Source organism: Protopterus annectens, chromosome 1.part2, assembly GCF_019279795.1.
Source record: "Protopterus annectens isolate FY-2018-M chromosome 1.part2, PAN1.0, whole genome shotgun sequence".
NCBI classification, from domain to species: domain Eukaryota; kingdom Metazoa; phylum Chordata; order Ceratodontiformes; family Protopteridae; genus Protopterus; species Protopterus annectens.
The window spans coordinates 689,535,010-689,560,862 of NC_056727.1; the positions used below are offsets into that span (position 1 = coordinate 689,535,010).

General features: G+C 39.4%; 1 protein-coding gene across 8 annotated transcripts in view; it reads left to right on the plus strand.

Annotated features, from left to right (window-relative positions):
• Positions 1 to 25,853, plus strand: part of BIRC6 (baculoviral IAP repeat containing 6) — a 4,524,268-nt gene that overhangs the window by 308,588 nt on the left and 4,189,827 nt on the right. For all 8 annotated transcript variants that reach the window (XM_044058419.1, XM_044058463.1, XM_044058448.1 and 5 more), the window contains exon 6: positions 4,557 to 4,639. In XM_044058419.1, coding sequence (XP_043914354.1) covers positions 4,557 to 4,639 — 83 coding nt within the window. The remainder of the gene's footprint in view (positions 1 to 4,556; positions 4,640 to 25,853) is intronic.

Consider the following 25,853-nt stretch of genomic DNA (forward strand, 5'->3'; position numbering starts at 1 on the left):
GTATAGAATGCTGAAAACTGTCCAGTTTTCATCCTGACCATTTAATAACATTCTTTCATCTGTTAACTGGTCATTCCTTTCCTTTTTAATCTATCTCTAGATGAAGCTGTTCAGAAGTTTAACAGCATATTTCTTAATACACTCAACTCACTTCTCCCCCTTCGAACAAAAAGGGTCAAATCTCAATGCTCTCCCTGGCTTACCCAGGCTACACACAGACACTACGGCAAAAAAGAGAGAATGCCTGGAAGCTCTGGACTATGGCTAAACTACCCACTCACTACCAAACATATAAGGAAGTATGTAACCTCACCAAAAAACAACTTAACATAGTTAAGAAAAAATTATCATAAACCCCAAGCCACACAAAATAAGAATCCCCAAAATTTTTGGAATAGTATCAATCTAATCCTATACCCTGGAAACCACTCTATTCCTAACCCCCTCCCCTAATAATACCCACAAGAGACTTCTTCCATCTTTAAAACTCTTTCTTCATCGATTCAATTAATAAACCTATTCACACCTATAACTCCACTGAACCCTCTAATTCTACCATTCTTTTTAAGCTCAATAACTCCTTCACACTAAAACCAGTTCCTACAAACTACATTAAAAATGTTCTCCTCAAAGTAAAACCTTGCTCTGCATCAGCAGACAACATACCCTCATTCTACCTCAAGGCTGCAGCTCATTCTGTTGCTTATCCCATTTCCATTCTCAAGGGAGTCCACAGTTCTCTCACTTTGGAAACAATTCTATACTATACCCCATTCACAAAGGTGGAAACTTTACCAATCTAGCTAACTACCGGGCTATAGCAAATGTCTCCTGTATCAACAATCCTTGAAAAATGTGTATATAAACAAATCATTGACTGTCTCATCCATGAAAACCTACTGTCACCCACACAACATAGTTTCCATCCTCACCACAGTACCACAACAGCCTTCATTTCCTTCACACACACTCATCTCTCTAGCCAGAGACAGTAACAAGCTGGTCTTCTGTCTCTTTCTTGATCTCTCCAAAGCTTTTGATACTGTCTCTCACCCTATTCTCCTTTCTAAACTCTCTCACCTCCAGTCTTTCGACTCCTGCTATTTCCTGGTTTCAGAGCTACTTATCCAACAGGCAGCTAGCTGTTAAATCTCTCTCCCCCTTCCTCCCTATTAAAATAGGAGTCCCTCAAGGATCAATAGTTGGTCCCTTACTTTCCAACAGTTTCATAAATCACCTCTACACTTCCTGTCCACAGTCATCCCTAGTACAGTATGCAGATGACTCCACAGTCATCACCACTTCCGTTACCCTCCCTGACCTATATACTCATACACAAAAGTAATTCAACGTTATTGAAACATGGCTCCTCAATAACCAACTCATGCTCAACCCCAAAAGATTAAGCTTCTACTTTTCCTCCCCAAGTCACTGTTTCATCAGAAATCCACATTCACAATTACATCCCTTAATACCACAATCATTAAAGCTGAAACCCATACTAAGTTAGTCAGTGCCATTATAGATGACCAACTTAAGTTTATTTATTTATTGCTTTTGTTGCCGGGTAAATGTCCGACTGGCTGAAAGCCCATTTTCAGCAAAGACCTGGGGAGAAAAGTTCCACATATATGAAAAACATAATAGATTAACAAATATTTTTTTACACTTATACATACAAATAAAGTTATACAAAAAAAATAAGTAACAGTAGTTAAGGTAAATACAACAACAAGAAAAAATGCAAAGGTACAAGAAAAATAATTGAGTAAGAAACTAACAGATAACTGCTGACTGAAAAATATGGCAGATGGATATAGCAGCAGTAAGACTGGCTAGAACAAATGCTGGGAAATAAAACCCTGCAAGTACAGTAAATTAAAGATTGGAAGGCAGAGACAATTGAGAGCAATAAAAATGGTTATCAAGAGTATTAATTAGTCAGGAAAATAAGGTCACTAGTCAGGATTAGAGCATGGACATAACTAATGGTTGATGAGGTATTGTCTCAGGCTTTGCTTGAATCTGGCGATGTTAAGCTTGAGAATATGCTGTGGCAATTGGCTCCAAGACCTAGAAATTTTGTTAGTGAGTCACCAAAAGTGTTTGCAGATTTGGTTACTTTTAACAGACGTTTATCAGAAGATTGAAGGCCTCTAAGGTTAGTATTAGTTTGAATTAAGTCTTTTAGAGCTGGACAGGAATCGGGTTTAATTAAAATGTTGTTTACCTTTATGTATTCCACTGTATTAAGAAAACTCATCAAAAAGTAGGACTATTGTACAGAAATACAAAGTTCCTACCTAATGAGTCACAACAGACACTTGTCCATGCTTACCTCCTATCTAACCTTTTCTATAGTTCACATATCCTAACTAATCTGCAGTCTAATCTCCTTACAAAACTTGAAACCACGTATAATAAAGTAGCTTGATTTGCATCAAATAAGCCGTCTGTCACATCACTGTCTTGCTGTTAAGACATTAAACTCCATAAAATTCCCACACCATCTTCAACTTACCATCATCCATTTCATTGTGTACAAACCCTCTTCCTGCCCAACAAAATCCTCTTTAGTCTCCCTCTACACCCTCCCTAGAACTGTTAGGAGCTCTGATCAATATCACCTAGAAATTTACAAACTCAAGAGATCTTCTGGACAAAAACTTTATAGCTACTTACCAGCCCTTTCATGGAACAAGCTTCCTGTGTCCCTACGAAAAATAAACCAGACTCATGAATTCAAGAAAACTCTAAAAGATTACCTAAATACTGCTGGGACATGTCATTGTAAATATCTTACTTGAACTCTTGACCCTCTTTCGTAATCCAGCTGTCACTCTCTCCTTATTCTGTTATATAGTCTCTTAATTACTATCTTATCTGCTTCCTCTTAGCCTACATTATTCCTTATTCTTCTCTATACTCTTCACCTAACCTTCCCACTAACTTTATCTTGTCTTCCACTTATTTACCTACGACTCCTCTATTCCCTTTTCTCCCCTAACTTGGTTCCCTTCAGAACATACATACTTTGTTAATCTCCAATTCTAACAGCAGTCTCCTTTTTCCCAATTAACTTTTTACTAACAGGATTGTTTCTCTGCACACTATTGTAATTGTTTTTTACTCTATTTACACATATCCTTATGTACTTGTGGCAAAGCTGCAATTATTTTATTCATTGAACCTCTGTTTAAATCAAAAATCTCTGTATAACAGATGGCATAATGTTTTATCTTTAATGTTTGCTTGTAGTACTACTGTATCTTACTAGCCATTGTGATTTACTAACTTGTTTTACTGTGGAGCTTTTTTCCCTGGGCCTCCACTGAAAAAGGGCTTTTGCTCAGCTGGAATATCCTGGTTAACAAATATCAAATGTTTCTGACTGATACCCTCTAAGTGGGAGATAATTTGACACTTGTTAAGGGGGCATCAAGTATTGTGTGTTCTACTGTGGACAAAAGATATAATCTCCATCTTCGGTTTGATCCTAGTCTATTGAATGTGTCTCACTATTAATCTTTTATTCAAACATACATGCTTATGATGATTACTTCCGTTTTTATACTTAGAGAGACCTTGTGTGCAGCAGAGAAGAGTAGCTACTGATGTGAGACTTATCTCCAGATGTAGCCTCTCCAAAGGCAGAAGGCAATAAGCCCTTTAAGATTAGCTTCTTTTTTTTCATTCTACAAGCACCCTGAGGTTGAATCCATGTCATATGGAACGATCTTCCTACAAATGTAAAGGCCCATGGCAGTAAACACAAAGGAAGCATACGCCACACAACACAGTTTTTGAATTCAGCAGCACCTTTTTTCAGACATTGTATCACAACAATAGAAAACAACTTTCAAAAAAACAAAACAAAAAAAAGGACTTTTTTTTTTTTTGGAAATTGTAAAAAGCAGTAGGAAAGGTACCAGCTATGGCAGCAACAGAATACGCTAGGTGTAAAAAAGACAGAAAATTGCTAGCAATAGTAATTCAGAAGTACACAGTGTATGGAAAAGGAAAGATAAAGTTGACTATCGTAACAGTAAAGAAATAATACAAAGAAGGTAAGGGATATCAGAAATATAACAAAAAGGAGGATTTTATAATATAATAAACACGTATCTCAAAAGACTGAGCGGTGTGGTAAACCACGTCTTTTGCTGAATGGAGTAAACGAGATCTGAGGTAACTTAGTGTTGGAGCATTATGGGTAAGGGAGGCGCTCAAAGTTTTTGGTTGCACTAGCTTTAGCAACAGCTCAGTCAGATCTGAGGGATCGGATCCAAACCCATCAGCTAAGGAAGAATGAAAATGGACAACACAAATGAAACCTTATGGTAAGTACATAACTTTTTTTTCCTCACAGACTTGGAACAGCAGTGTTTTTTTTCCATATGCTGTAGAGATTAAACTTGTTCAGTGTTGATCAGTGCTCTTCCCTAGGCAACATATTCAAATAAGTAAATGTCAGAAGTTTTATTAATTCTAATGACCGAAATTAAACGGTAGGAATTGTATTGTGAAAAGTAGTAAAACTGTACAACTCTTTTCAGCCTGCTTCTTCGGGGGATGACAGAGCAATGTGCTTCACTTGCAGTGTATGTTTAGTCTGCTGGGAGCCTACAGATGAACCTTGGTAAGTTGAAATGTGTTCAGCTAAATATGAAGAAATGCAGATATTTATAGTAATGTAGCATTATATTTGACAAATCTGTTGCAGTAAGTGCCTTAATTGTTTGCGTTGTAAAGTAACATTTTAAGACTTCATTTTAAAGGGTTGATAGCGTGATTCAGTGTTTCAGAATATGGAAGTGTTTTATTTATAGGTTCACAGATACGTACTAGGGCTACCTGCCCCTGCGAGCCATTTTAAGCCTAGCCAGTTTTCCTTTTTGTGCTTGAATTAAACTGTCTAGTTTGGTGTTAGATTGGCCTAATCTATCCCATGGCCAATAATTATATATTGTCCCTGGTGAGAATAACTGGAATAATTCCATAGATAATTTGAAAGGACCTGTGCTTTGGATAAAGCATTTAGGAGCTGCCTGTGTCCATTAGTTGGACAAGAGGCAGTCCCGAGGTAAATTTTCTGTTTCACAGCCATAGAGCCAAGTTGCACTTGAATATGGACATGGATTAGCTTTATTTTACATAGAATGTCTGTTTCAGAGCAGCGGTATCCTTTGTGAGATGAACCTGTCCCTCCAACCCATTGTGTTGATCCTGCCGAAGATGTGCAGATCCCTACACCCAATATTTCTGATGCCATTTGACTTGCTGATGTGCAGTGAATCGCTTTGTATTTGGTCAGAGGATGCTAGATACGGGTCACCTCTTAGCAGTCTGTAAGACACCAAGTATAGTGACAGGGCTTTGTGTTCGTCCATGTAACATTGTTATTATTTTATTATTATATATTTGTTTAGATTTACTTGGCAGTGGAAGGTTAAAAGCCTTGGCTATGTGATGCATGTAAGAGTGAGATAATGTCACAAAATGAAAAAGGAATTTGGTTTACAAACACAACTGTTTCTTAAAGCAGTACATTATGTATGTGTACACACACACACACACATATATATATATAATATATATATATATATATAATATATATATATATATATATATATATATATATATATATATATACACACACACACACGATTTAATGAACATGTTGGTCTTAACCCTCCAGTGTGGAGGCAGTAGTTTGGAAAGTGTTTTGTAGACAGACACTGCAGAGTTTAAACATTTGCTTTGTGGCAAGGCTGATTTAGTGGATGAAATTTGGTCTAATGCGCTGAAAGTAATAGTACTGGTGTGGATAATGGTAAGTTATCATCATTAATGTGCCTTTTTAGTTTTGCAGATATGTTGGGGACAGTACCTCTTAATATGCAAACCTGAGCAATGATCACCTTTTTCAAAAAAGTAACAAGTCTGTCTTTTGCTTATGAAGTTGTGGACAATTTGGCATTTATCCAGGAGGGAAAGAGTTAAGTGGGGAAAAAATATCCTCCCAGTAGAGCAAGGTGGTTTAGAATTAACTGATTTGATTGGGTATTTTAGAGCTATGCATTTAAGCTTGTATGTAACACGAGCCGAAGGCTATAATTCAAAGTGGAAAAGAGTGATGAAGTTAGGAAGCAGATGAAGAAATAAGGAGATTGTGGGATGTTGGATGCAGATCACTGAGAAGAATAATAACCATACAAAATATTATAGTTGTAAAGTTGCAGAAACTATTCTGAAAACTAAGTCAACACATGGAATGGAGGAAGGAGATTTTGCCAGCAGGGATGAGTGCAAGTAGGGATACAGAATATGGCAAGAGGGGCTGGAATTTACTGGCGAAAACCAAGGAACTAAGGTATTGGTAGCAAATAATTGGAGAGAGAAATCGGAGAGTGAAATGAGAACAAGAAGAAGTTAGGAGTGTGGGTTACAGACTGCCTTCCCTACCAGGGATTGATATTGGAGTATAGGGAAAGAGAAAGGGATAGGGCAGTCCTAAGTGAAAGAGTTTTTAGTGGAATCTGGAGTAGAAGCTACTATGAAAAGATAGGTAATTTGTAAGGCATATAAAATGTTGCATGGTAACTATAAGTATCAGTTAGAAGAGGTTAAAAAAGCTTGGGAGGAGTGACTGGAGAAACAATTTTCAAGGGAACAATGGGAGGACATATGTATGGCCCCCAGTGTATGCAGCAAAGTCCAGAAGTTTTATGTTTTTTCTTGGAAGTGTTTGCAAAGGCATTTTATCCCCTAAACAGACTTCAAATAGTTGTTCCACAACTAGATGGCAAATTGCAGGTGTGATGGGTAAGAGAAAGGTGATTGGGAACATGTTTTGGGGAGTGCAATGAGCTGACAAATTAAAAAAAATTCCCTATAGAACACACTGTCAGAACTATCGGGGAATAAAATGGCTGTAACTAAGGAAATGATTCTTTGAGCTGGGACACTAGATTTGAATTACCTAGACATAGTAAGGCCTTATGTTTAATTTGTTGACTGCTAAAAGAGCAATTGCTAGAAAATGGAAATCAAAATCAAGACCAACTTTATTTAAAGCACTGCATATTATAAAACAGATAAAGGAACCGGGAATGGGATCTTTAGACAAGGGAAAGAACAAGTTACATAGAAGTGAATTGAATTTATAGCAACAGCATATACAAAATAATGTTCAGCAGGGAGGAGTGAGGTTTAAGGGAAGGCATAAACTGAACAGTATATGTAATGTTGGACTAAGTGAGAGATGTTAAGAATAAAATATGTAAATGAAAAAAGTTAACACGTTTTCTTATTTGGTAATATACGTGTACCTGAATCTTAAGTGCTAATTTAGTAAATGTGTTTTAAAAAAAGGCTTTGGTTCTGCATGTACAGGAATCGTGCTTTGCAGCTGAGAGCAAGCTTATGCCAGAGAACTGTAAGGAAGACTTTTACGTTAGCTACACCTTGGTGCATATAGTGTCCTGCCCATGGAACGGGTGATCAACACTTTGCCCTTCTGTGGTATGTAAGTGGCTGCGGGAGCTTGCCACTAACTGTAGGCATGTGTTTTGTAGACCTGAAGAACGCATTTGTTTGCGTACCCTAAAGTGTATTGTGTGCGATGCTGCAGTCTTAGGGTTTGTGGGCCGCTGTCTACATTCCAGATGTTAAGTCAGCTGCATTCAAGGTGGGCATAGGCCTCTGTCAGAGGCATTCTGCTCCATCCTGCCATTTTCTTTTTCTTTCTTTTTTTTTTATTTTTAAAAGTATTCTTTTGTAAGCCAGGTTAGCCAGTTGGTTCATGCTCTTTTCAGCCATGACCATGGCCACAGGGACGAGGGTAAATGTATATTTGGTCATTTTATGCGAGCCAGTTTACTTCCCAAGTTTTGGGATGTGTGAAAGGAAGAACAAATATAAGGTATCAAGACAACCACTCAGCAGGTACTCATAACGACAGTTTATTGGGTTCTCAATAAAACCACACTCAAAACACGATAGTCCACAGATTAAGCACTTTTGTCAGAATAACCAACTTCATCAGAATACAAAATACAACTAAAAGGATTTAAATACCCTCCCAAAAAGCAAAACCCTGACATCACATCCTACTATTAGATCACTTCCTGTCAACTAATGCACATATTTAAACGAAATAATACCTGACTTAAATTGCCAAGATATATGAAAAAGTATACTCCCATATTGCAAATATAAAAATGTAAACACACATACATATCACCGATGAATGTAAATGTACATAAATATATAACAAACAACTATAAATACTATAATGCAGAAAAGTGGGGAAATAAACCCATGAAATGACAATAAAAACTTTTCGCATATTTTTTAAATATAAAACAAAGCTCTTAGCTTCAACAAGGGCATGATACTTATACGCTCATTAATGCCAGGATGAGCCTGCATTCAACTTAATTTGCCATTTCAACTCTAATAATTCTAAATAATCATCCACTGGGCCACCCCGGGGTCCCAGGTATGCATGATCAGTGGCAAAAAAACTAAAAAAATTTGTCGGATATTTGTCCACATGATTAAAAAGTGCATTGTTTTTATTTTTGCATTTAATATCATAGCAGTGCTCATATGCTCTCTGCTTAAAGGCCCTTTTCATTTTGCCCACAATAAAGTATGTTGTATAACCCACAGTTAACAATATATACCGCCCTTTTCGAAAAACAAAGTTTTTTACTGGGGTAGATTCGTCCAAAATTCTTAATAAATATATATTTATCCTCCATAACATATGGGCACTGCCCACACCTACCACATTTAAGGCATCCACCAGTTTTATTCTCTTTCTTCTGTCTTTCAAAGAGTGCTTTAAAGCTATAATCTTTTTTGTAGACAATCACTGGTTTATCCCCTACAATTTTAGAGACATCCTGGTCCAGTAACATCACTGGCCAAAAATTAACCAATGTGTTTTTGATTTCATAAAAATCCAAGGTGGAGGTTAGGGTACACGATCTTGAAAAAATATTATTAGAATGTAATCTATCTCTAACCTTTCCATCATCAATACCACAACCGCTGAATAAAATTTTTACTATTAACCCATTCCATCTTTTGACAGTAACCTCATTTTCAATTTCTTTTTCAAAAATTCATAGGGTAACCCCTTCTTCCAAACATATCAATGTGTTTATCACATTCTGTTTGGTAGTCCCCTTCATTTGACACCATTCTAGCGATTCTAATAAATTGTCCCTTAACTAGGGACTTTTTCTGATGAATCTGGTGCCAGCTCTCAAAATGTAAAAATGTGTTTGAATACGTAGGTTTCCTGTACATCTTAGATATAAAAGAGTTACTCATATAATCCTTCACAGTAGTGACATCTAAAAAATTCAAGCTCTCTATGTCAGAATTCAGGGTAGATTCTAAAAAATCAGTGGTACTATTAAGGTATTCAAAAAACTCACCTAATTTATCCTCACCCCCTTTCCATAAAAGGACTATATCATCCAAATAACGACCATATAGGACCCAATGGTCTTTGTAGCATGAATTCATAATGTATTCCTCCTCTCAGTGTGCCAAAACCACATTGGCAAACACAAGGGCACAACATGCTCCCATGGCCACCCCTAAAGTTTGCTTAAAGAGGTGGCCATCAAAGCTTAAAAAGTTATTTTCCAAAACAAGTTCCATACAGGTCCTAATGGCATGTTTGATGTCAAAACTTAAATCAGAATGCCTACAAAGATGTTCATAAAACCAGTCAAGTCCCTCCTCATGTGGGATTACTGAAAATAGATCCTTGATGTCCAAGGTGGCCATAATAAGGCCATCATCATACATATCTGGATGTATTCTACCCAAAAAATCCCATGAATCTGTAATAATCCAAGGCATATTTTCCACTAAACCTTTTTAATTGATGATCCACAAATTTGGCCAACCCATATGTTTTCGAAGCCTTGGCGTCCACAATCAGACGTAGAGGGGGGTTCTGGATAGATTTATGTATCTTCGGGATGCCGAAGATGGTAGGTGTTCTGGGGGTTTTACACTCTAAGAACATATGTGTGTCAATACTTCTCTGTCGATTAAGTAACAATTCCTCAATGGTCAAATCGATGTTCCTATAGGCTAGATTCATCTCATTAGCTAACACTGCTTGAGAAGTGTCAGTGTACAATAGATAAAACATTTTACTATTGTAAGCCAAATAATTCGTAATGACCATAAGCCTGATGTTGTTGTTACTAATGATGTCTTGAACTAACATCCATTCTTTTTCATCCAAATTGTTGACAATAACCCCTGTGATTACTATTCAAAATTATTTTTTTAAGCTTATTTTCACAAAGTGTCTCATAAACCACAAGAAGAGGGTGTGTAGGTGGAATAAAAGTGCTGGGTCTATGCATTTGGTGGGCATTTTGAGTAATAGTATTACCAAAATGTACCCCTAAATTTCATTTTCTCACATTCATTTTAAGGTTTAAAATAATGTCAACAACATTTGCTGATCTCTCCGGGACAAAATTCAACCATTTTGCGAACAAATTAGCCCAATCAACATCAGCACAAACTTGACTAAAATTATAATTAGTAAAATCAGCATCATCATTTTGAATGACCTGAATAACGTGTTCACTGGGTTCAACTATGTCCGGTAGGCCCCCCCCTCCCTCCATGACAGATAATGGTTGTAGTTGTTGTTCTGATAATACATTTGTCCCTTCCTCTCCCCCCTCTGCTCCCTGATCCTCTCAGATCTTCTCAGTGGAGGGGGGTCCACAAGGACATCCCCATTTAAATACTCATTGTCAGCAGGATTATCATTGACCACATTGTTCACATCATTATTTTGTTCATTAAAATAAACAGAATCATGCCGTCTAGGAGGGTCGGGGTAAGCTTTACCAGTTTCGTAATCAGTCTGGTCCCTATTTAGTTTATCCTAGCCCTAAGTTCAACCAACCCATTGTCCACATGTTTAAATACATTTAAAAATTCATTCTTTTTACTAGCAGACAATAAATCATTCTTAATACTCAATTCTACTTTTTCAATGTCTCTAATAAGTAAGGACATTTTCCTGTTGTCACTGGCACACTGGGAGGAGGAATACATTATGAATTCATGCCACAAATACCATTGGGTCCTATATGGTCGTTATTTGGATGACCTAGTCCTTTTATGGAAAGGGGGTGAGGATAAATTAGGTGAGTTTTTTTTTAAGTACTTTAGTAGTACCACTGATTTTTTAGAATTTAACCTGAATTCTGACATAGAGCCTCTGAATATTTTAGATGTCACTCTTGTGAAGGATTATATGAGTAAATCTTTTATATCTAAGCTGTACAGGAAACCTACGTATTCGAACACATTTTTACATTTTGAGAGCTGGCACCCGATTCATCAGAAAAAGTCCCTAGTTAAGGGACAGTTTATTAGAATCGCTAGAATGGTGTCAGATGAAGGGGACTTCCAAACGGAATGTGCTAAACTCATTGATAAGTTTGGAATAAGGGGTTACCCTATGAATTTTTTAAAAGAAATCGAAAATGAGGTTACTGTCAAAAGACGGAATGGGTTAATAGTAAAAATTTTATTCAGTGGTTGTGGTATTGATGATGGAAAGGTTAGAGATAGATTACATTCTAATAACAATATTTTTTTCAAGATCGTGCACCCTAACTTTCACCTTGGATTTTTATGAAATCAAAAACACATTGGTTAATTTTTGGCCAGTGATGTTATTGGACCAGGATGTCTCTTAAATTGTAGGGGATAAACCAGTGATTGTCTACAAAAAAGATTATAGCTTTAAAGCACTCTTGGAAAGACAGAAGAAAGAGAACAAAACTGGTGGATGCCTTAAATGTGGTAGGTGTGGGCAGTGCCCATATGTTATGGAGGGTGAGTATATATTTATTAAGAATTTTGGACGAATCTACCCCAGTAAAAAAATTTTTTGTTTTTTGAAAATGGTGGTATATATTGCTAAGTGCGGGTTATGCAACATATTTTATGTGGGCAAAACGAAAAGGATCTTTAAGCAGAGAGTATGTCAGCACAGCTATGATATTAAATGCAAAAATAAAAACAATGCACTTTTTAGTCATGTGGACAAATATCTGACGCATTTTTTTAGTTTTTTTGCCATTGATCATGTGGACCTGGGACCCCGGGGTGGCCCAGTGGATGATTATTTAGAATTCTTAGAGTTGAAATGGCAAATTAAGTTGAATGCAGGCTCATATCCTGGCATTAATGAGCATATAAGTATCATGCCCTTGTTGAAGCTAAGAGCTTTGTTTTATATTTAAAAAAATATTTAAAAGGTTTTTATTGTCATTTCATGGGTTTATTAACTCACTTTTCTGCATTATAGTATTTATAGTTGTTTTTTATATATATTTATATACATTTGTATTCATCGGTGATATGTACGTGTGTTTACATTTTTATATTTATTTGCAATATGGGAGTATACTTTTTCATATGTCTTGGCAATTTGTCAGGTATTATTTCCTTCAAATATGTGCATTAGTTGACAGGAAGTGATCTAATAGTAGGATGTGATGTCAGGGTTTTTGCTTTTTGGGAGGGTATTTAAATTATTTGAGTTGTATTATGTGCATTCTGATGAAGTTGGTTATTCCGACGAAAGCGCTTAATCTGTGGACTGTTGTGTTTTGAGTGTGGTTTTATTGAAAACCCAATAAACTGTCATTACTTGTACCTGCTGAGTGGTTGTCTTGATACCTTATATTTGTTGTTCTTGGTTTGTGTTTCCTTTGGACAGAACAGTTGGTTTATGTGTGAAAGGAAACTGGATTGCCCAGAGAAAACCCATGCAAAAACATAAAAACACAAATTTCACACATTGACCGAAAGTCACAGTACAACCTTGGACTCCGATGCTGTGATTCAGAGATCTTAACAGCTGAGCCACCTTGCTGTCTAGTGACTGCGTTTTTTATGGGCAAGATGTCAGTGTAGTTGAGCTGTGGAGTATATCCAGTTTTTGTAAATTTAATGGTTGCATTTTTATTTGCAGATGTCTTGTTCTCTCTAGTGTTCACTGGGTCACTTTGCCTGCTTTGAATCAGCTGAGATTAAAATTAACATCTCCAAATAAGATGTCATGGGTTTCTCCTTGAAAAGAGAGGATTGCTTTCTTCAGGTGAAGGAGGGTCTGCTGACTTAACTGTGGAAGCCTGAGTGTGTTGGGGACATCAGACAGAGACTTGACCAGTGGGGTGGGTGCAGCAGTGACAATAATACAGACATTTTAGCCAAGTTGTGATAGGGAAAAGAAACTTTAATTGTAAGACAGAGTTTCTGGTTTTACTGGTTCATCTGCCTCCCATCTTCACCTGTAGTTACAAGCTTAGGGTGGTGACCAGAAGAATTAAATTGTGAATGCAAATGGAAAACATGAAATTCCTTTGCAGGGGTGGCTGAGCTCACACTTTGTGGTAGGGCGAGGAGTTTAGCAGGCCAGGATTATCTGTGAGTAAAGTCATTGCTGCACATGGTTGAGAAGAGCCAATTAAAGTGGTTTGGGTATGAAATAAGGATGATTTTTACTAGAGGAGGTGTGTGACGTCCCTTTTCTGGGCCAGTAATCAAGGAGCCTCAATCCTCACCAGTGGCACTGGTGGGGGACATTCATTTAGAACAAAAACTGATACACACACTGTTTTCAGATGCAGCTGTCTGCTCCAAGCATAGTTTCCCTTAAGAGCACATGGGGAGCACATTCCAGACCTGGGGCTGGGTTTTCCTCTCCAGGCCACAAATAAGACTTCATCTTTCTCGCTGCAGAAATCGGTACTGTGTGTCCTTATTCCAAGTAGCTGATACACACACACTGTTTGAGATTTGATTTTCACACACACACCTGGGAAAGGTTGGCACAGATTTCCCCACTGTACCATCTCTACCCCGACTATAAGGTAGATTCACTGCCACCAGACAGCTACTTTAAGGCTCTTACCAGGGTACCCAATTATTCTTAGTAAAATTAATATTTATACAAATGATAATGTTTGGCTAAGTGAGAAAACTTTCAGGAGAATGAAGCCAGTGTCACCAAATAAATGCAATTACTCTCAAGGGTTAAACTATTTTTGTAAAAGGACAGCCACAATGAACGGTATAGATATATTTAGTAATAAATAACATAGAAACATGAAAGTACTGAATATCTATTTACAATAAACAGCAGGGTTTCAGTTCACAGGAAGTATAAAAATGACACAGATGGGAAGATTCAGATACAGAAAAACAATATTTAACTAATCTCACTATATTTAACTAACTGAAGAATTACTGTTCCTTAGCCAAGTTACTTACAAAAGCAAGATTAGATGAAATGGATGAGTGTCTTTGTTGTCAGTTACAATAACAGAGTGTTGAGTGACATTATCACATCTCTCACTAATATCTAAAGACAACTTCAGTGCTGGCTATAGAATGACATTGCATCTGGTCACCTGACTGTGTGTTTCCCACACTACCCCCTGACTAGAAGCTGAACCAGGATCTAACGCAGATGTGTCACAGTACACACCTAGAGCTTTGCTAAGAGACTCTAAAATAATTCCAATCCTTTTATTCCCTTTGCAGAGACCAACCAGCCATTCTCTGACACCCCAGGGTAGCAAGTGGCTCACCACTAAGGACAGTAAGTGCCCAGTCCTTTCCCAGACATTGTGTCTCTGGCTGCATTCAGGCCTGTGAGAAAATCTTTCTCCTAAACCAAATAATTTAATTTTTTGCTATTTTTCTTAAGGTAAGCCGATCTGAACTTAACCCCTTCCCTTCCAGTGTCCTCTGTTAACATATATACATTTCCTCAGTTACAGCAGTACAGTCTGATATAAATGTATATTTCTTTTCTGTCCAGTAGGACCCACTGCTAATACATTTTTAACATAAGCAGCTTTACCAATATAGTTTTAACACAAGCATCTGTGCAAATCAGTTTGATATACAAATGGCATAAAATTCTTTACAAAACCCCAGCTAATTAATGCTGGCATTTGTTACACATGAACTGCCATACTCTCTCTGGCATAGGTGGCACTACTTCATAACATCCCAAGATGTATCAGACTGTGTACACCAGGAGGAGCACAGGGATCGAATCATGAAGATGTTAAAGACTGCATCTTAGTTTGCCTCTGAATGCACAAGCTCTCACATAATGTAGTAAAATGTGTTCTGGGGTCTGATGTACTGTGCTAAGATTGCTACCCTTACAGTCCTCACCAGGACAAGTGGTTTAGAAAATGAGTATATGTTCATCATGTTGATCACTCATCCAGTAACCTTAGCTATATAGGTTATATCCTGCCAAACAGCCAGCCAGCTTCCAAAACTTTAGGCATTTTCCATGTGCCCAAACTGTCAGGCACCTTGAGCTGAGGTGGATAAAAGACAGATTCGTGCATGAAGCCCTCCAGAGTTTTACTGCTACTGAATGATATGCTCCTCAGAGGCTTTGAGAATGTAAGATTGGCTTGTGCTTTCCATTGTTGGGCAGATAATTTTGATGTTTATTGCTTTCCTTTTAAGGAAAGTGATTTTAAAGCTAGGAGTATAGTGTTTTGATGGACTGGCTTGAGACTGTCATGTTCTTTTATATGGAGCACTCATTTTTCTGTCAGTTGTGGTGGAAAATAATTGAAAACATTTTTTTGTGTGTTGACATTATGCTTATTTTACCTTTGTGGGGCTGGTTTAGTGTTTTAAAGTGGCTTTTACTGCATCTTTCTGTCAAAAGAGTAACTTTTGTGGACTGATGATGTTTACTGGCAGTAGCTGTTTATCTTCCCTGGGAAAGAGGCACAATTTTTGGCTTGACCATGGAACACAGTACCAGTCCCAAGGTTGGTCCTTCTTCCAGCCACAAAAAAGAGAAAATTAACTGAACAGCTTTTGTAACCACAGCAGGCTAGCAGTTTGCCTCAGCTGGGGGTGAGTGGCTCTGCTGTGGCCATTTATTGTACGTCAGAGCACTTCTCTTTTACCCTGGATCCCTTTGGTGTAGTGCCAACAGGGGGTCTATATCAGAACATTGAAGTTTGAAAACTTTGAATGTTCTAATATCAACCCGTTTTGAGCGAATGCTGAAAGTAGCGAAGCTGCAGAACACCGAATTCTTTCCTAGGGAAAGAATTTGGTTGGCCGGTTCTGTGGCTTCACTATTTTCAGTGCTGTGGTGGAAATGTACAGGTCGGGTTCAGGTAAGTGTGCGATTGTGTGGTTCTTAGGATTAGGGTGCAGGTTAGGTGAGCTAGGGTTAGGGCGGGGGTTAGGGGCGGGTTAAGTGAGTTAGGGTTAGGGCGCGGGTTAGGTGAGTGTGAGATACTGACGGACCTTAGGGTTTGGGTTAAGGTAAGTGGATAGATAGTGTATGTATAGTTTAGTGTAGGGTTAGTTGTAGGATTATAAGTGTATGTGTGTGTATTGATGTTTTTTAGGTGTGCTTGTGTTGTGTGTATGTGGTTCGGAATAGCGAATTTTTTCCCCAAGGAAAAAATTTGCTGTTCTGAATGTTCGATATTATGTGGTTTAGATATTTTAGGTTCGATGAAATAGCATTCGCTATTTTCATCTTTCGATAACGTGATATAAACGCCCAACAGTCACTATAGACTGGGGGTTAGCCCACGTCTTCTGCAGCTGTTGAGTTCCCTTAGTGGGCAAAGGGGCAGCCACTCTTGTTGGTCCTAGAAGAGGGAACAGAGAAGATTTTGCTGTTGTCAGAATGCAGATAAGTGCCCTGTTGAGGTTTTGTTGTCTTATTTTTTGCTATATTGTTGCTTGTGGGGCTTTATGTCATCCAAGAAGTGTAATTGCCAGTGTGGGAGATGGATTCCCTGTAAAGACCAATCACGAACAGTGTCTGTTTTGCCTTGGCGCTTCGCATGCCTATACATCCTGCTCTATCTGTCAGGCCTTTCTTCCCAAAACCCTTCATAGTAGGTTCTCTTCTTTGGCACTTTTTGTTGAGATTCATTGTCTTGCGCTTCTGGCTAAAGACACAATGGTGGGAACTTCCTGCTCCGAGGGGCAGCCATCTGGGAAGAAGGCCAAGAAATCTAGTCCCATAATCTTCTAGTGTTCAGTCTCCGCCAAACGTCCCTCTTAAAACGAGTGATAGCTCTGAGGTTCACCTGGCTTCATCTTTGGATTCTTTTGCCATGACCGGGTTAGAGGCCAGTCGAGATCTGCCCTTAGGCACGTCAGAGGAGGCATTGCAGCCATCCGTTTCAGACGTTCAGGGGGAAGCATGGTTGATTATTTCCGAGGGGTGTAGAGGTATTCCGCAAATTTTAGTCAGAGAAGTCCCTACTACAATTATTGAATGCCATCCAAGTTCAGAGGCTTCCACATTTTTTTAAGCCAGCTGCCTCCATAAAGAAAAAGCAAAAATTAAACATATTTCCTCTGCTCCTAAGGATCCACAGAGTGAATGGCAGTCCTTCACTCAAGGATTGTTTAGTGCTTTGATGGCTTTTAAACCTCTTCAAGGAGTTTCGGTTCCGGGCTGCCTTGGTCCTCTACTCCCCGTAAGAGACTTCGAGAACAGGATTCCTCTGATGAGGAGGCAGATTCAGATGAGGAATTCTTTGCTTCCTCCCAGATTCCTTCTCCTTTGGACTGTGGATCAGAGGAAGAGGAATATACCAGTCCTGATACTCCCTTTGAAGAGATTTCTTTTGGGGACACTATCTCTAGGATGATGGAGTTCTTTAAATGGGATTGTATTCAAGTTTCTGAGATACAAAAAAGGTACTATGAGCTTCTGCAGGGGGATTCTCCCAGACCTTCTGTTGTCCCTCCAGTTTTGGCTGCTTTGTTGGATGCCTTTTTCTCGTGCCTCTAAGGCCAAGAAACCTGATAGGACTGTAAGTTCTTGTACAAATATCCTCCTGCTTGACCCCTCGGTGGTGTCATTAGCATCTGACAAACCTTCACAGTTGCTTCCTTCTCCTAAGTTACTGCATTCTGATAAAGATAGTGAAGCTATGGAGAAGCTAGGTAAGAAGCTCTATACCTCTGCTACATCGGCTTTTAGGGTTGTTAATTATCAGAACCATATGTCCTGGTACATGTTGGCACTGCTTTCCCAGGCCTGTCAGGTAATTTCTGATCTTCCTGACTCCAAATTAAAATTTCTGCTCTTTCCCTTTTAAGGATTCCTTCCCAGGTGGCTTGTCATTCTATCAAGTGTGGTTATGATGCAGCAGATGCTTCTTCTAGGCCTGCTGCTTTTGGGTCAGTGATGAGGAGGTATTCTTGGTTTAAACTTCAACCTTTGCCAATAATATTAAGGCTAAGTTGATGGATGCCCCTGTAGATAATAAACACTTGTTTGGTGAGGCTGCTGCTGATTTGTTTAAGTCCTTCAGGGTAAGGGCAAGGCTTTACAAGAACTTAAATATTTTTGTTTATCCTGTGCCTACATTTCAGAGAAACTACTCCAATAAGACAGTTTTTGTTTGCAGGCAATCTCGCCTTCCTTTTAAAGGTAAAAAGAGTGGCAAGTGGGCTGCTCCTGTGAAGGCATCTCAGATTCTGGGCCTCAGAAGTCTCTCTTTCCTGATAAACAAGGTGCTGTTTGACTATCCTATTCATCCCAGCAACTTTCATCTTTCTCTTCGCCTCTTTCTCTCTCTCTCCCTGTTTGGATAAAGGCTACTCAAGATTCCTGGATTCTATCCTTATCATCCAGGGGTATTTCATGGTTTGGAAATCTTTCTCCTTTTATGGAAATTCCTCTGTCCCCCTCAGGAACAGCTGTCCTTTTTTCTAGGGGTGCTTTGAGATCTTTTGACTTGAGGTACTATTCAGGAGCTGCCTGTGTCTCAATGGGGGAGGGGTTTTACTCAAACTAGTGCCCAGGAATGAGGGTACCTGGAGACCAGTTCTAGACCTCTTGCATCTAAACACTTTTCTGAAGATGATCTGCTTTCAAATGTTGTCTCTTCATGACTTTTTCCCCTCTTTTGCTTCCTCAGGCTTATATGGTGTCTCTGGATCTCAAGGATGCTTATCTCCATATCCATTATCATCCCATTTTCAGGAAGTTTGTATGTTTGTGCTTCCTAACATTTTCAGTTCTCAGCTTTGCCCTTTGGTCTTTCTACTGCCCAAAGGGTATTCACCAAATGTGTCGCTCCTCTGATTGCTTTTTGAGGGCTTCAGGGGAGCCAAGTTTTTCTTTACTTGGATGACCTCCTTTTTCAGGCATTCTCTCCAAAGATCTCCCTTCTGCAAAGCTTGGGGTTCACAATAAACTTAAAAAAAAAGTATTTTCTAACTCCTTCTTAGGACCATGGTTTTTCCTGGAGTGCAGGATCCAGACTGTGCCAATGCTGGCATTCCAGTCTCCTCCCAAGGCCTTTACACGTATTTCCTTTTTCAAATTCTTCTCCCTCTGGCCTCTATAACAGCCAGGGATTTTCTGAGAGCTCTGATGTTTACGGCTGCCACCATTCCTATTCTCCCTGTGGACAAACTCCATGAGAAAGTTTCAGTGGTTTCTGAAGTCAGTTTGGCTTCAACTTGCGCATCCCCTCAAATTCATAGTTGCTCTTCTACCTTGTCTCAAGAAGGAACTTCAGTGGTGGATTCAGCAGTTATCTCTAAATCCAGGACTCCCTTTTCATCCCCCCTTCCCATTCAGAAACTTCAGATGTGAGATGGGGAGAGCAGCAGCATTTGGCTCCCCAACAGAACAGAATGTTTAGTCGCCTCTTCAATAGAAAGAGCACATCAATGTCAGATATGAGAGCTCTTCTGCTGGCCATTTAGGCTTTTCATCCTCTGTTCCCTGTCAAGGTGTTTACAGACAATACCACAATGATGTGGTATGTAAACAAACAAGGGGAGATGAGATCTTATCTTTGCCAGTTGGCACCCCTGGTGTGGGAACTTGCTGTCCAGTATCAAGTGGTTCTTCAGGCAGTTTACGTTCCCTTAGGTCAAAATATTGTGGCAAACACACTGCACAGGTCCTTAACTCAATCCCATGAATGGATGCCTCACAGGAATGTGTTTCTGGACATTGTTTGCCAGTGGGGTACTCCTCAAGTAGATATTTTTGCCTCCCCTCTGAACAGACAACTTCATCTTTTTTGTACCAGAATCCCAAATTCTCGTGTTTGGAAAGTTAATGCCCATCTTTTTCTTGGAAGAGGATGGCTCTTTATGCTTTCCCTCCCCTTCCTTTCATTCTAAAAGTCCCATTCAAAATTCATCTGGGTTCTTCCAAAATCTTGTTAACACCCTTTTGGCTAAGACAGCATTGGTTCCCTCCTGTTCTGCATTTACCCAAAGGCAGTCATCACAAGTTAACTCTCAGGATGGACCTACTCACACAAGACAAGGCATCTCTCATCCATCCCTGCCAGTCCACCCTTCAACTGATAATGTGGGTGAGAGGATTTTGATTCCACGTAGATGCCTTTTTCCAAGGACGTGCTTAGGGTCCTGCAGGAGGCCAGGAAACCCAATGCTAGGAAATCCTACTTTTCTAAATGGAAGAGGTTTTCTGTTTGGTGTCTTTCTCGTAACCTAGATCTACTTTCTCTGGATGTCCTTTTGATGCTCTGTTATCTGTGTGAATTGCTCAGTTCTGGATTGGCATATTCTTCTGTTAAGGCTCAGTTATTAGCGATCTCTGCTCATCTGCCTTTATCCACGTTTTAGCTTCTAGATTTAAGGATAAACAGTTCCTTAAAAGTGTCCTTCATATTAAGACTCCCAGGAGGCCTGTTCCTCCTCCCTGGTGATTTTGTTTTGGAGAAATTGACTTTGGTTCCCTTTTAGCCTGCAGCTTCAGCTTCCATGCAGCATTTCCCTTGGGAGACTGTACTTTTGTTAGCCCTTACTTCTGCCAGAGGGGTGTCTTGAGTTTCAAGCTCTTATGGCTTGTCCTCCTCATTTGGCCTTTCATAAGGACAGGGTGTGCTTGTGTATGAATCCTGCTCTTATGCCCAAGGTGGTGAATGAATTATCCCTTAATCGTTTTATGTGCCCACTTTTTTCCCGTCTCTGCAATCTGCCAGTGAGAAAGTGGTGCACGTTAGATGTGCATAGACAACTTAGATTTTATTTGGCTAAGACTTTAGACTTTTGTAAATCTGATCATCTCTTTGTTTCCTTTCTTCCTAGGTCCTTCGGATTAGCTGTGTCAAAGAAAGCTATTTCTTCTTGGATTTCTAAAGCCATTTATTTTTGTTGTTTCTTTCATGGTAAGAGTCTTCCTTCTTCAGTTAAGGCTTATTCTACGAGAGCTGTAGCTTCTTTTGTTGCTTTTTTCACGGGTTTGGACACTAACTGTATTCTTGAAGCAGCTACTTTGTCGTCTGTGCATACATTTACCAAGCACTACAAATTGGATGGGATTTCCAGAGCTAGAGCTGATTTTGCTAGGGCCATCCTCCATGGCTTCCTAGAGAGTTCTGCTGGTCCTTCCTCATCTGTCTTCTTTCTGAGCTTTGGCACTCTCCCTGTTGTAAAGAATACTGCAACAGTGAGATGGAAGGACATAGTACAGTTGCACTATTCACTTCCTCCCTACGACCCCTGGTCCATTTCTCTTCTGGATGTATTGATCAACTCTCTCTTCCTTGGACTGGTGTTCCTATTGGGGCTCTCATTTCTGAGGACAGTACATGTGGACGTCAACTTTATGCCCTGCACACAGAGCATACTTGTGATGTAAGGCACACCTTAAAGCAACCTAAAGGCTTTGGTGCATTTGCCAGATGTCTGGCCACCCTTGGCAGGGGATCTCTGTAATAAAGAATACTGCAGCAGTGAAGAGAAGGACATCTACTGTTATGGTAAGATTTTACACAACTGTACTTTACGGCAGGATTTTCTAGAACCTACACCCATTCCTTCTGTTCTGACTGCTTTAGAGGATGTGTGTTTGTCTGCAATTTCCTGATAGGCAGCTACCCCTGAAAGGGCAGGTAGGATGTGCAAAGTAATCTCAGTCTTTTAAATTTTTATACAGTGTTCCCAAACCTGACCTCGCAGCTCTAGGTTGAGTTTATCCCACTGCTGCTCTTTCTGTATGATGGGAAAGTTATTGATAGGTGTGAGGAAAAATGTATACATCTGCAACTTTTTTTCAAAATTTTGTATTAAAGGCTCAAATGTTAGTTTGTTCTGACAAAATTTTGAAAGTATAAGGGATGTTTTATGTGGAGTTTCTTCTTGTGATGAAAATCTGCTTTAAATAACGTCATTGTTTTTCTGTTGAACAGGTCACCATTCATTGTTTGCAGTGTGTGTATGACTCTGATACTTCTTCTAGGGCAGTGGCTACTGGTACTGTTTTGAGGAGGTTTGCAAGACTGCAATCTTAGTACCTCCTAGATGTTAAAAATGAGATTTTAAATTCTCCCTTGGATAGAGATTGTGTTTTGCCTCCTCTTCTGCAGAGGTGATGCTATAAAGAGACCTTCTTACCCCTTCCCACCCTTCCCCTTTTTTCTTCCAAAAGGTCAGGATCTCCATTTTTCTGCTTGGCAAACAATTATTTCAGCTAAATTGGTTCTGAAAATCATTCATCAAGGTTACACATGCCAGTGGTAGAAAATGAGCAGACTTTTTTTTGTTTCCTCCTCTTATTTATCACATGCTATCCCAAGGGGTGATATAAGCAGTTCTTCCTTCCCAGGTGGTGAAAGGTTTTTATTCACGTATGTTCCTGGTGCCAAAGAAAGAAAATGTTTGTAGACCAGTTCTGGACTTTTTTTTTCTTAAACAAGTTTGTGATGGTGCCCAAACTCAAAATAATAATGTCACAACCGGTAAACTGTTATTCCTTTTTCAAGTTTCCTGGTAATGCTAGTTTTAAAATATGCTTATCACATCCTCATTCATCCAGGCGTCAGATGTTTCTTAAGGAGTTTTATGTCTGGATCACAATATCAGTTCACTGACGTACCATTTGGACTATCCACTGCACCGAGTATTCATCAGGTGTCTAGCTGCAGTTATAACTCATCACAGGCTACATTTAGATGACTTGCTTGTCTTTGAAGAGTCTTTTTCAAAGTGTCAGGAATCTTTCTCTTGGGCAAGAGAGCTCTTACGCAAGCTGGGATTCTAAGAGAAGATTCAGACATCTTTTTTGACTCCTTCACACAGGAACATTTTTCTGGGATGTCCGGTAGACACCTCAGTTCAAAGAGCTTTTCTTCCACTGGCAAAATAGATCTGTGTCTACTGTTTCTAAGGTCTTCTACTCAGACTTCAGGCACTGCAAGGGAATACCTTTAGGATTTGGGGTCTTCTATCATCTATGATTCTCATGATACCCCTGGCAAGAATCCACATGATAAAGATACAGTGGTATCGGAAATCTCTGTGTTTGCAGCATCAATGCTATTTATCTTTGAAGATCCCAGTGCTGGGTTTTGTCGGAAGAGAAGTCTTTTGGTGGCGAAAACTGATATTCTTAAATCCAGGTCTCCCTGTCTCGCTGTCTGTGCTAAAGCATTCAGTCAGCATAGGCATTTCACACTTTGCCTGGGGAGCAGTTTCAGGAGTGCTAAAAGTGCAGTGTGTGTGGGACAGCAAACACAGATGCAAGCATGTAACTGTCAAGGAGGCGATTGCCCTGATGAAGGTAACCAACTCTGAACCATCTTTGGTCCCTGGACCCTCTTCAAGTGGTTACAGACAATATCACTGTAATATGGTACATCAACAAGAAAGGGGGAACCTGCTCATACTCCTCTTTGTAGACTAGCAGTGTCCGTGTAGGATTTAGCTTCACAACACAGTCACACTCTACAGGCATCCTACATTCTGTCGAGCAAAATTGTGTGGCAGACGATGTGCAGGACTAGGGCAGACTCTCACGAATGGAAACTAGATGGAGGGAGTCTTCCAAAATATGATTCATGTGTGAGGAGTTCAACTAGATCTCCGTGCCTCCTTTCTGAACAGTCAACTGGCAATATTTTATTCCATGACTCCATGTAAGAAGGCCTGGAAGACACATCACTTGCTTTTTCTTTTCCTTTTATAGGAATGTTGTATGCTTTCCATCCTTTCTAATATCCATGATACTTAGGAAGATTCAGAAAGAATCTCCGAAGATCTTTTCTGTTCGCATCCTTCTGATCCAGGCAGCTATGGTTCTCCCTTCTTTTGGAAATGGCCAGGAGCAATTAAGTTTCCTCGTAGACTAGATCTACTCACACAGGCAAGGGTATTTGATATACACTGACATCAATAAACTTCAGTTGACTGTCTGGGTGATAGGGTCTTTTAGGCACCTGTTTTGTGAGGACATGCAGTAGGTAATAATGGAAACGAGAAAGCCTGCTACTAGAAAATCATATATTAGCAAATGGAAAATGTTTTGTAGTTGGTGCTAACAATGTACCTGGCACCCATCCAGGACTTGTTTTACAGTATTTGTGTGAGTTACTAACCTATGGCCTGCCTTACTGTTCTATCATGGTTCATCTTTCAGCTATTTCATCATGTCTGCCCATTGATCACTGTCTTAATGCATTCTCATGTCAAAATGTTTTCGAAAAGGATGGTACATATGAAGCTTGTCAGAAAACCATTGGCTCGTACTTGTGTTAAGCTAACTCTTGAGCCATTTGAACAGCTCATCTGGCTGACTTAAGGCTTTTAACAAGGAAAACAGTCTTATTGCTCTGACCTCTGCAAAAAGAGCATTTGAATTGCAAGCTTCTATGGTGGGTCAACCACATTTCATTTTCCACAAAGATGGGATATCCTTGAGAAAATGATCCTTGTTTTTTGCTGAAAGTGGTATCAGAGTTTACTTTAATCCAAAATATCTGTCTGTCTTTCCAGCACCTAAAAATGAGAGAAAGGGGATATTTCTTTCCTTTGATGTTCACCGGCAACTTTGGTACTATCTTGACAGGACAAAATCTTTCAGAACTTCTGATCAGTTTACTTCCTGTGAAGGAAAGAAGAAAGGACAGCCTGTGTTAAAGCAGACCATTTCCAAATGGTTGTCTCAGGCTGTTTTGTTCCCACAACAGCAAAACTATTCCAGGCAGGATCAAGGCTCACTCTGCCAGAGCTTTGGATTCTTCTGTGCCTTTTTGGAAAGGGTTGGATTCTAGAAGTATTTTAGAAACAGTAATTTGGTCCTCTTTGATCTTAATGATGAACATAATTCAATTGTTTAGCTAAGCATAACTGTATTTCGAATGATCATTTGCGCAGTAACTGCTCTGTCCATCCCCCTTATTTTTGTATGTTGTCTATGACAAGATGTGGACAAATATTTTTTTCCTTTTCTAGTAATGTCCTTTCAGGGCTTTGCCTACCTCTCTCCTTTGGCATGAAAGCTCTGAAAGGCTTAGCACCCAAACCTGTCATTTTAGTCAGCTCACTCAAGCGGACTTATGGTTTGGGCACATGGAAGGTGCCCTGAAGCTTTGGAAGCTGTCTGGCTGTTATATTCTATGCAGGTTATAAGCCATATATCTTAGGCTACTGCAGCAGTGATCGTTTAAATTATCTGTTATGGTAGGTTTACATTACACAGCGTTCTACTTCAGCATGGCTCTCCATAAATGATCTCTAACCATGGTCCCGAAAGTCTGAGAACTGTAACTCCCCAAACCTGGAAAAAGCTGAATCTCAGTTCACTCTCCTTTTCTTAGACATAGCCACCACTGCTTCTCAGGCTCTCTTTATGACTGGTTATGGCGCTTACTCCTCTTTCTTACCAGCGTCACATTTATTAGTCACTTACTGCAGTGAGACATGGTCATTGAGCATCTCCACCCTGGGCTTTCAGGTGGTGATTCCTTTCAGACCACCTGTGC